The sequence below is a fragment of the Myxocyprinus asiaticus genome, chromosome 39 (genome assembly GCF_019703515.2).
Source record: "Myxocyprinus asiaticus isolate MX2 ecotype Aquarium Trade chromosome 39, UBuf_Myxa_2, whole genome shotgun sequence".
Classification (NCBI taxonomy): domain Eukaryota; kingdom Metazoa; phylum Chordata; class Actinopteri; order Cypriniformes; family Catostomidae; genus Myxocyprinus; species Myxocyprinus asiaticus.
Genome location: NC_059382.1, coordinates 21,334,886 through 21,346,300, shown reverse-complemented (window position 1 = coordinate 21,346,300; position 11,415 = coordinate 21,334,886). Strand labels below are relative to the sequence as shown.

The 11,415-nt window shown below is 38.0% G+C and overlaps 1 protein-coding gene across 2 annotated transcripts; it reads right to left on the bottom strand.

The window, feature by feature from the left end:
- Window positions 1–1,639: 1,639 nt before the first annotated feature.
- aldh3a1 (aldehyde dehydrogenase 3 family, member A1) lies at window positions 1,640–11,084 on the bottom strand. Of its 2 annotated transcripts, XM_051678870.1 has the most exons (11): window positions 10,955–11,045; window positions 8,344–8,525; window positions 7,997–8,228; window positions 7,806–7,891; window positions 5,574–5,782; window positions 5,344–5,461; window positions 5,119–5,260; window positions 4,833–4,999; window positions 4,643–4,742; window positions 2,722–2,984; window positions 1,640–2,277 (listed from the first exon to the last, which is right to left on the bottom strand). In XM_051678870.1, the coding sequence occupies exons 2-10, from the start codon at window positions 8,497–8,499 to the stop codon at window positions 2,722–2,724; spliced, it is 1,473 nt and encodes a 490-aa protein (XP_051534830.1). In that variant the 5' UTR covers window positions 8,500–8,525; window positions 10,955–11,045; the 3' UTR covers window positions 1,640–2,277. The 2 variants fall into 2 exon arrangements, with proteins under 2 accessions (XP_051534830.1, XP_051534829.1); XM_051678869.1 differs by having other exon boundaries at window positions 1,640–2,984; window positions 10,999–11,084.
- Between the last annotated feature and the right edge of the window lie 331 nt (window positions 11,085–11,415).

The following is an 11,415-nucleotide window of genomic DNA, read 5'->3' as shown; positions in this document are numbered from 1 at the left end:
ATCCATGGAACACAAAAAGAGACATTAGGCCTATGTTAGTCAGTATGTTAGTCGCCATTGACTTTCATTGCATCTTTTTTCTATACAATGAAAGTGAATGGTGACTGAAGCTAACATCTGCTTTTGTGTTCCACAGAAGAAAAGTCATACAGGTTTGAAACAACATGAGGGTGAAAGACAGAACTTTCATTTCTGAGTGAAATATCCCTTTAAGAGTGTATTTCACGCTGGTCTAGTTACAGTAAAGTTGAATGAACCCCATGCAACTAAACTTTTAGCTTTTTATATTCTGCATTATTTGAAGGTGCATTCACACTGACAGCGATTTGCAATGACAAAGTGTCCGGATGTCACTCGTTTTCATTAAAGGTGCAATATGTAATATATTTACTGTACTAAAGCATAAAATTATCATAATATATTATCAGAGATTTAGGAAACATGCCAAGTTGAAATACTGGCTTCTCCGAAAACAATGCTACAGCCAGTATATTCTACTTTAAAATGTCCGTTCCGGGCCGGAATTTCTGTGTGATCCCACCCACTGCCCATTTCCCAATAGTCTTTCGACAGTTAGTGGGCAAACACAGCGCGCTGCAGCCATGGAAGCCAGCAATACCTAGCTAACATTGACAGAGTTATAAAAAAAAATCCACATGAGCTGGTTTGTAATTTGCAAACAATAAAAACAGTGCAAACGTATTCATTAGCTTATCAATTTACAGTGTAAGGCTGGTCGCTTGCCATTGTCAGTTTGCTCGTTCCTGTTGCATGTCCTTAACCTGGCAGCCTGCGTGAGCTTCGAGTCTGGGGAGACAACTCTCTCCAATATTTTGAATTTGGACTGCAGTACCCATTTTAAACGTTTGATGTCAATGTTACAAACTGCTCCTTTAAGAGTTGTCAATTTGAGGTGTTATGAGCAACAAAGTAGCATTCACACTGCTATCAGCGTGTACACCATGTTTACAGTAAGCAATATGTCTGTCGTATATTAACTGTTGTAGCCTCAGCAATTTGCAAGTCTAACCAATGTAACTTGACAAATGCAGAACTACAGCAGACATTGTTAACTTAATGTAAGGTATGTGCATAAAAATATCTACAAGCTGAATGTCAGATCAGTAGATTGTTGAACAGCACATGTAAATCTGAATGCTAAAAATGTTTGTTGGTTATAAAATGCACACTGGGAGGAATGTGGCTTGGCTTTTTGACAAGGATGTTGCATTAAAATGTTGCAATGAAATTAAACTAGTAAATAAATGTAGGCTTGTTCATTCTGAGAAAAGCATTAAACTCATTTCAAGAACAGTAATTAACATTTTAAATCTGCTTTACTGCTTCATAATTACTATGTACATTATGACTATGCCAAGGAGGGACCATCATAATCAGACTGAGGAACACTGCATACAGGAATTTGGTTGTGTTAATAAAACTTTAAGGCTAAAGTATGTAGTTTGTTTTGTGGAGGAACCTGACATTCTGTTAATATAAATACACATTAACAGGATGTAAGAAAGCGCCATGATGCCATCTGCTGAATATTGCAGGCAGTTGCAATAGGTATGACATGAAATGAAGAATGATCAAAAAGATTAAGGAAAGCTATTAATGAACAGACATAAGAGGCAAGTGTTGTCACCAAGTGCTCTGTTTTCAGTTTTTTCTATTCACCCAAATACAATAAAAATATTTTTTTTTAAACCTTTAAAGAAACTTTAAATAAAGATACTTTGTTACATGCAAGCTTTGAAAGCCTATTAAATTGGTTCCAAAAGGTTGATCTTTTGATCATCAGTTTGATCTATCAAGGTGCAAATAAACATAGTCTTATCTTTGACAGACATCAGTAAAAAAACAACATTTTGTCAACAAAAGTGAGGATAAAAATCCATGTGTTGTTGATGCTCTCTGAAGTCAACCGGACATAAGAAGATAAGCTGAAGAACAATGGATAACAACTAGCATTGTTACTCTTACATAGAGAAATAATGCTAACTTGTACAAACTAAGAGCCAAATGTGCAGCATTCAGCAGTTTAACTGTTAAATACTCTACATAGAAAAGGCCTTTTAAATAAGCTTTAACTGGGTTTAGAAAATCGAAACATTTTAAAATGTAGGCTACTTTGTCTTTTCAAAGTACTGAAAAATATACATAGTTTTACAGTAAACAATACTGTTGTTACTGAATCAGAACATTCAAATACAATAATAAACTTGAAGAACAGCTGCTCTTCAGACCAGGGGATCTACTTCAAATTGGAATCCCCTGTGGAAGTGGGAGGGAACATTGGTTATGAACAATCAAGCATTGTTAGTGCCCTGGAAAAATCTTCAGTTATTAAGCACAGCTTGATCCAAAAGGCATTCTGTTGGGAAATACTTATTAAACAAGTCAGTGAACTGTGACAAAAAGTTCAATCACATGCCATTTCTGAAAAACTGCAAATCATCCCACAGAAAATTTATAAATAAAGAAAAATTGGTAATGTCAATTATTCCATTTTTAACATGGTTAACCAATGTACATGTGTTTATCTTGAGACATTTTTCAGGTTTTTACCCCTAAAACTCTCTTGTGCACAGAACTATCTTATTATACCCTCAATTAAGTTTCTTGAAAAGAATTAATCAGCACCTTGGAATGTGTACTAACCAATCAGAATCAAGAATTCCACAATGCCATGCTATAATAGGTAGTAAAATCTTTTACCTATAGCAACACAACCAGTAAGGCAATAAGAAGACCGACAGCCACTACGGTGGAGACAACGGCCCACACACACATGCCACTACAACAACTGCACCACCGAGTCTGCAAGACAAGCTTGGCCTTGCGCACTCGGGCTGCTGATAGTGGGGGGTAGCGGGCGTCATTCAAACTCTCCATTGCAAAAGACTTGATGAGGCAGGAACGATGGTGGCTCAGCTGGTCGAAGGTGTGTTTGCCATGATATTGCCCCATTCCACTGTTTCCTTCCAGAGAAAGAGAGTGAGAAAAATGAAGGTGTATGGTTGAGCTTGAGACTGTTGCTTATATAGGCCGATATCTCATAACTATGTTAGGGATAAAACACAGTGAATTGTCAATAATCTTGTATCATCCTTAAGGGATTTATTTAGCAATAATGAGATTATTACACAGCTATTTACCAATAAATAAATAAATGGACATAAAATATTGATTTGAGTTCAATTTATTTTATTTTGGAGAAGAAACTGTGGAGTGATATGAGAGACATGAAACTAGTGCAGCTACATTATGGAAATAGTTTGCCAGGGACAAGGGTCAACTATACACGCTAGCTGGTCATTACACAAAGAACATGATCACACGGAAAATCGTCATGTTGCTTCCGAAAGTTCATGTACCCTAAAATAGACCCCATTTCGCAGAATTACATGCGGTATCCCCCTCGGACATTTTTGCATCAATTCAAATCTGATCACCTTACGCCATGGTGCTACTGATAGCGTGAGCGATCTCCAAGATATGGGTTCTGGTCCCGTGAAAACCAGGAAATAATTGCGTTCACATAAACAATGGTTTGTGCAATTTGGAAGTTGCATTTTCACTCTAAAATTAATTTTTGCTTCATTGACTGTTAAGTTTAGTGTTGGGGGTTGAGTTAGGGCATTTAGTTAATTAAAAAGCAGAGGCTATTTTCACTAAATGCATATAGTAATAGATGCTATTTGCGCTCCTTGTAAAATACTACCTTATATTACAGGGGCATCACTGCAGTGTGTTTATTGTGTTTATTTATAGTCCCACAGACACCCTACACACACCCCTACCCCTAAACCTAACCTTCCCTTACAGAAATTAACCATGGTTTTATTACAGTAACCATAATCTCACCATGGTATTTTGTAGTAAAATCATAGTAACCACAAAATTAAAACATGGTTACTATATTAACACAATATTACTGTAGTAACACCATTGTTAATTGCATTAAAACTATGGCTTCCCCCATTGTTTACTACAATATTACTATAGTAAACCATAGTTAATTTTAAAACATTTCTCTTGACTCCCAGACCTTCACCGTGACAGGAAAATCAACCTTCATATAATTGTTTTTGTTTATTATTATAAACAAATTTAACAAGTTTATAAGTAGTATTAAAGGAAATATTAATATTGGAGACAGGAAACAGGATGGAAAAAGTGGGACAAAAGGTTGTCAGTTCGGAAAATAGCACTTCTATAGCACATCATACGTGTGCACATTTTCCTGCTGTGTGGCAGGTGCTATTTACACCTAGTGCAAATAGGCAATCCATTTTATAAAATATACACTCCTGTTGACAGTGTACATATTACATCACATTTACAACTAAAACTACAACTAGTTGTTGCACCACCCTGTGAACATTTCAGCTGGAAACTGGAGATTACACATGTCCATACGTTCAATTCCAGCACTTCTAACATCAGCCACTGGGGGCAGTGGTTCTAATTTTAGCAAGCATGGACCGATTTCAGCTATATTTGACCTTAGAATGCTGCAATTGACCAATCAGAATCAAGAGTTTTAGAGAGCGGTGAAACAGTACAAATACATCCTTACCATTATTACTTTATATATCTACAGCTGATTTGAGTAATTTCTTATTGCTTGGCTTACCCACACCTCCAAAAGGTAAGGAATTAAGAGTATAGTGCATCATGACATCATTAACAGTCACTCCTCCACTGGTAGTTTCCATTAACATTCGGTTAATCACCTAAATAAACAATAAACAAAACTTTATTAGAATAGTAATTTCTACCTTCCAGAACCTAGATTTGAAAGCCACTGGCAATATAAAAAATACCTTTTTATCATAGGAAAACACATAGAGTGCCAAGGGCTTTTCCCTTCCATTGATAAAATGTATGGCCTCACTCAAATCATTAACAGCGACAATAGGCAGCAGAGGTCCAAAGATTTCTTCCTGCATGATTCTGAAATGGGGCAAAACATTCTGCAGGACCGTGGGAGCTGGTGGGGAACAAAGAATGCATGTTTTTGCATTAATAAATTGATTTTAACTCAAAAGACTGGTAATCAATGCTTACTATTTGAAAAAAGTAAAAGCATAGTCGTAAAGTTGTCCTTACATATGTAACACTGTGACCTATCACTCTCTCCTCCAAGAGCAATTGTACATCCCTCCATCAGAGCCATTACTCTGTCAAAGTGATGTGTGTTAATGATACGGCCATAATCTGGAGAGGTTTTAGGATCCTCAGGGTAGAACTCCTGGAATTAGAGAAGATTTTAGGTCATATTTAACCACCAATGTGAGAACATACCACAATTTACTTAAAAAATAGACTACACACCCGTAGCGTATTTCGAATCTCCTCAACAATCCTGTCTTGGATGCTCGGCTCGCACAGGATGTAGTCAGGTGCAATGCAGGTCTGGCCACAATTTGCAAACTTCCCCCAAGTTATTCGCCTGATATTTAGTTGAACATTTGAAAGTTTGTAATTAAGATCCTGTTATTTTAACTCCACTGTTTCCATGTTTCAAAAGCTTTAAATTGTTTAAGAGGCAAACTGCATACTACCGGCATGCCACAGCAATGTCGCAGTTCTTATCAATATAACAGGGACTCTTTCCACCCAGTTCTAAAGTCACTGGCGTGAGATGCCGAGCAGCTGCTTCCATAACCAGTTTCCCCACTGTGCTGTTTCCCGTATAGAAGATGTGGTCAAAACGCTGCTTCAAAAGTTCCTGAGTCTCTGGAATCCCTCCTGTCACCACTGGATACATCTCCTAAAGGATTAAAACATTGGCTTCACAAGGTGCAGGTAGCCAAGCTGATCTTATAAACTTGCAACAAACTAGGGCTGTCAATTTAACGTATAAATGTAGTGTGATTAATGACATAAAAATAACAACTAATCATGCCCCCGGATCGTAATAAGGAATATTCCTATCATCGAAGCAATTACAGCATGAAGTATCACTTTCAGGTTTTTATGAGGCTCTGTCAGTCAGCAGGGGGCAGTAAACGAACATGAAATTCAAAACGTGCGGTTCAACTTCATAGGGATAGTTCACCCAAAAATGAACATTTTCTCAACATTTACTCACCCTCATGCCATCCCAGATGTGTATGACTTTCTTTCTTATGCAGAACACAAACAAAGATTTTTAGAAGAATATCTCAGCTCATTAGTGAATCGTGGCCAGGCCTTTGAAGCTAAAAATGGAGATAAAGTTTGTATAAAGGTAATCCATCAAACACCAGTGGTTTAATCAATGTCTTCGGAAGCGATCCAGTTTGATTTGGGTGAGAACAGACCAACTCCTTTTTCACTGTACATCTTGCCATTGCAGTCTCTAGGCATGATCATGATTTCAAGCTCGATTACACTTGCTAATGCTTGGCGCATGCGCAGAGCACTAGATGGCGCTGTAGGAAATGTAATCACACTTTAAATCATCATCGCCAAGGAGACTGCTGTCAAGATGTACAGTGAAAAAGGAGTTACATTTTGGTCTGTTCACACACAAAACCAACTGGACCACTTCAGAAGACATTTGAAACTGGAGTTTGATGGATTATGTTTATGCTGCCTTTCTCTCCTTTTTGAAGCTTCAAAGTTCTGGCCACCATTCACTCGCATTGTATGGTGAGACATTCTTCTAAAAATCTTTGTTTGTGTTCTGCAGAAGAATGAAAGTCATACACATCTTGGTTGGCATGAGGGTGAGTAAATGATGAGAGACTTTTTTGGGTGAACTAAGCCTTTAACACACCGCCCTACAAACGCTGTTTATGACGAGACACAACCAAAATGAGACACTTCAAAAGCATATGTCTGATGCGTGTTTACATAGACGCATCCTTAGAAGTCTACTTCAGACAGATTGCCAAACTGATCACTCTGGACTGTAGGCCAATGATATGCTTATGTTCAATGATATGGAAATAAATAATATATTGCTTTCTAAAGCCACGTTTAGTTTTGTGTAATCAATACTTTGCTAATTATCTGAATTATAATATAATGATCAATACATATATAAATATTAATACAGTATATATAATATAATACATAATTATTTGGGGGCCTTTCTCTGCAAATATTAATATACTTGTATGTGAATAATTGCAATATTAAGTAAGTAATCAGCATATTATTTTTTTTTCTCCCCTTTTTTTTTCCTTTGGAATGCCCAATTCCCAATGCGCTCTAAGTCCTCGTGGTCGCATAGTGATTCGCCTCAGTCCGGGAGGCGGAGGACAAATCCCAGTTGCCTCCGTGTCTGAGACAGTCAACCCGCGCATCTTATCATGTGGCTTGCTGAGCGCGTTGCCACGGAGACATAGCGCGTGTGGAGGCATCACGCCATCCACCGCGGCAACCACGCTCAACTCATGCGCCCCACCGAGAACGAACCACATTATAGCGACCACGAGGAGGTTACCCCATGTGAATCTACCCTCCCTAGCAACCGGGCCAATTTGGTTGCTTAGGAGACCTGGCTGGAGTCACTCAGCACGCCCTGGGATTTGAACTAGCGAACTCCAGGGGTGGTAGCCAGCATATTTTACCACTGAGCTACCCAGGCCCCCCTAGTAATAGGCATATTTTTTTATTTTTTTTACAATTTACAGCCCTACAACAAACACAAAGCTATTTAATTTCCAGGGTTCCCACTACAATTCTGTTGACCAAAGAATTTACGTGAGCAATAGTCAATGACAGGAAAATTCCCTGATATGTCCATGTTTTCCATGACCGTGGGAAATCATTTTTTTTAAGAAAATGAGTATAATGTCATGTACCTTATCCAGATACTGAGGAAGCAGTTCTTTCAGAAGTCTGGCAGAGTGCTCACTCAGCTCTGATGGCTTCACCACAGCTGCATTGCCTAAAGAACAAGAGAAGTGGGAAACATTGGGGTTGACAGCAGCTGATTTGGTGTTGGTGATGCTTCCTAATGAACTACTGTACAAGAGATTGATTACAATATTACCTGCTGCAATAGCTCCAGTGAGGGGTTGCAGAGTGAGAGCCCAAGGATAGTTCCAGGCTCCAATTATCAGCACCAAACCCAAAGGTTCAGGCTTTATGTAAACATCATCAACAGCAGTACTGAGGTTCTTCTTCACAGGCTGAGGAGCAGCCCAGTCAGCCAGATTACTCTCCGCCAACTTGATGTCATTCTCAAGACCAATCAGCTCAAAGAGTGAAGTGTCATACATACTCTGTATGAAAGTCACAATAACATTAACGGCACATTCCAAGCAAATCCAAGGAATTGTTTTTAGACTAAATGAAACATTGACTTTTATGTGTCGTCTGTCAAAACGACTGCATTACCCTGTTGATGTCTTGTTTTAGAGCTTGTGCAATGTCTGCTTGGTGTTCAGTGATAAGCCGGTGCAGGGCTCTGAGCTGCTGTTTTCTGTATTCCAGGGGTCTGGACCTGCCCGACTGGAAGGCCTCCCTAGCCCCATCCACTAAATGCATCTCCATTTGTTCAGACTTGAATCATATATTTCCTACAAAGGAGTGAGCATAAAAGTTTTTAAAGGGAAACTAAAATTGTACTGGTGAAAGGGAATATTCTGAGCAGCAGTAGAGGCTTGCAAAATTGTAAGCCATTGCATCTTATGACTGCAAATTAATCAATAAATCAATAAATAATCAAGATTACAATTACAGCTACCGCAAATAACTAATCGTGAAAAGTGTCAAATATAACATTCCATCAAGGTTTACAAAATGTATATTATTTATGGTTGTGTGCAAGAATGCAATGGCAAATCAGAGTCTTTTAAATTAAAGTCTAAAATCATATCAGTAATGTTCCCTTTCTGTGTATAATTTATTGTAAATTTGAATGACATTTTTTGTTATTAATACAAGTAAAATAATCAAGCAATTCAGAAACACTGTTCTCAGCTTGTTTTGGATGTGTAGCACCAGTGGCGTAACTTGGATCTTGCAGGCCCCAGTGCAAAGAAACTGATGGGCTCCCTCCTTGGGGGCCGTGGTCATTTTTCATCACCCCTCGGGCCTGCGGTCATTTTTATGGTTTCTTTTGAACGAATGTTGCGGGCTCCCTCTCTGCCCACCCTGCCCTCCATCTAGTTATGAGTTAGAACCGTCTAGAACCATCAGGCACAAGAACAGTTTTTTCCCTCAGGCTATCCATCTCACGAATAGTTAAAACTGCCCCATTGAGCAATAATTATGTGCAAAACACAGCTTAGTCTATTTATATTTATCCAACATATCCTACCTATTCTGCCATTACATTCCCTTGCACTATCTGTATATAACAGATTTGTATTTGTACATACGTACAGTTGAAGTCAGAAGTTTACATACACCTTAGCCAAATACATTTAAACTCAGTTTTTCACAATTCCTGACATTTAATCGTAGAAAACATTCCCTGTCTTAGTTGATGACTTCTCTCATCAACAAGGCATTTCCATCCACAGAACTGCCCCTCACTGGATGTTTTTTGTTTCTGGCACCATTCAGAGTAAATTCAAGAGACTGTTGTGTGTGAAAATCCCCTGAGATCAGCAGTTACAGAAATACTCAAACCAGCCCATCTGGCACCAACAATCATCAATGTAATTATCTAATCAGCCAATCATGTGGCAGCAGTGCAGTGTATAAAATCACGCAGATACGGGTCAGGAGCTTCAGTTAATGTTCACATCAACCATCAGAATAGGGGGAAAAATTTGATCTCGGTGATTTGGACAGTGGCATGATAGTTAGTGCCAGATGGGCTTGTTTGAGTATTTCTGTATCTCCTGGGATTTTCACGCACAACAGTCTCTAGAATTTACTCTTTAAGAATTTACTGCCAAAAACAAAAAACATCCAGTGAGCGGCAGTTCTGTGGATGGAAACACCTTGTTGATGAGAGAGGTCAACAGAGAATGGCCAGAGTGGTTCAAACTGACAAAGTCTATGGTAACTCAGATAACCACTCTGTACATTTGTGGTGAGAAGAATATCATCTCAGAATGTTATTCTGAGATGCGGGCTGGCACTGTTTTGGCGGCATAAGGGGGACCTACACAATATTAGGCAGGTGGTTTCAATGTTGTGGCTGATCGGAGTATACTTTCTATTCGCTTTTTATTTTTATTCTATTTTTTTGTTATCTCTGACTTGTTGTTGTATTGTTTGTACACTGAAAGCTTCTGTCACCAAGACAAATTCCTTGTATGTGTAAGCATACTTGGCCATAAAGCTCATTCTGATTCTGATGTTTCTAACTAATAATTTCTTTGAGTAAAACTTTTTTATGAGAAAAAAAAATTACTGAGTGCACCTTTAATATAATTTGTATTAATCGAAATGAAATTTATCAAGTACATTTAAAAGTACATTTATTCAAGGGGAAAAAAACAAAAATTATAATTTTCGTCCTACTTATGACTGATCATAAAGAAACCCCCTGCAACATTTTGTCAAGGCTAGTTTTTGGTTATAAGAATAAATGCTGTGAATAACCATTTGCTAACGTTCTGTATAAATTCTTCTTCAAACCTCCATGCAACGTTCTAACGTTAGGATTGAACGTTCGGGAACGTTCTGTGTTTGGGAATTCTCCAAAGCAAATAAAGGCAAAAAATAAAATTAAATCCAAATAAATTCGGCAGCAGTACGAATGCAGATGATTTCAGTTGTTTTGGTGCTTTCAGTGGCCAATCTTAGTGAATCACTGTTGACGGACAAGTGGGTTCACAAACATTGCATGTTCAAACACTATTCCAAGACTATTATTTAGCAGTCCTCTTGCTAGCTTTTAAACGTCGTCAATCGCTTATTTTATTAATTCGCGTAGCAAATTATCAATACAAGTAGGACATCTGTGTGTAAAACAGTCTCTTTTAAACACACCGCGTGACCACGCACAGATCCATTATACATAAATGCATTTATCTTGTGAGCTACTTACATAAAGTCGACTCGTTGGTAAAGGGTCTAAATAGCGGAACTCACTTTTTGATTCCAAAAAATGTTGAGTCTGTCTGTGACGGCTCCGGTACTGTGACGTTGAGGAGGGGTGGGCACAAACACAACTACATTTATAATATTTCGTCAAAGGGCGGCGCATTATTACGATTTAAATTGCAGGACATACGACCACTAAACTGTAAATCGTTTTATATATAGAAAGAACAGAAACAAATGTGGATAAATAGTTTAATACAGTTAATTCAATATGATGCACCAAATCCCACTATAAATAATCTGGGGTAACACAACAGTTAACTTTTATTATTGATCCATTACATAAGATTAATTTACATACAGATGAAACTCTGATTTATGTTTAACCAAATTTGAATGGACAGGATAATGATTATAAGATGTGGTTATATGGTCTGATAAACATTAATAGTTAGTGTAAAAATG

Bases quoted from the DNA above. Each gene is read 5' to 3' on its own strand.
- aldh3a1 (XM_051678869.1), bottom strand. From the start codon at position 8,499: ATGGAGATGCATTTAGTGGATGGGGCTAGGGAGGCCTTCCAGTCGGGC. The intron at 7,892-7,996 runs GTAATATTGTAA...CTTGTTCTTTAG, and splicing joins CACTGGAGCTATTGCAGCAG to GCAATGCAGCTGTGGTGAAG. The intron at 4,743-4,832 runs GTATTTTTTATA...TTGTTTATTTAG, and splicing joins TGTTTTCCTATGATAAAAAG to GTGATTAACCGAATGTTAAT.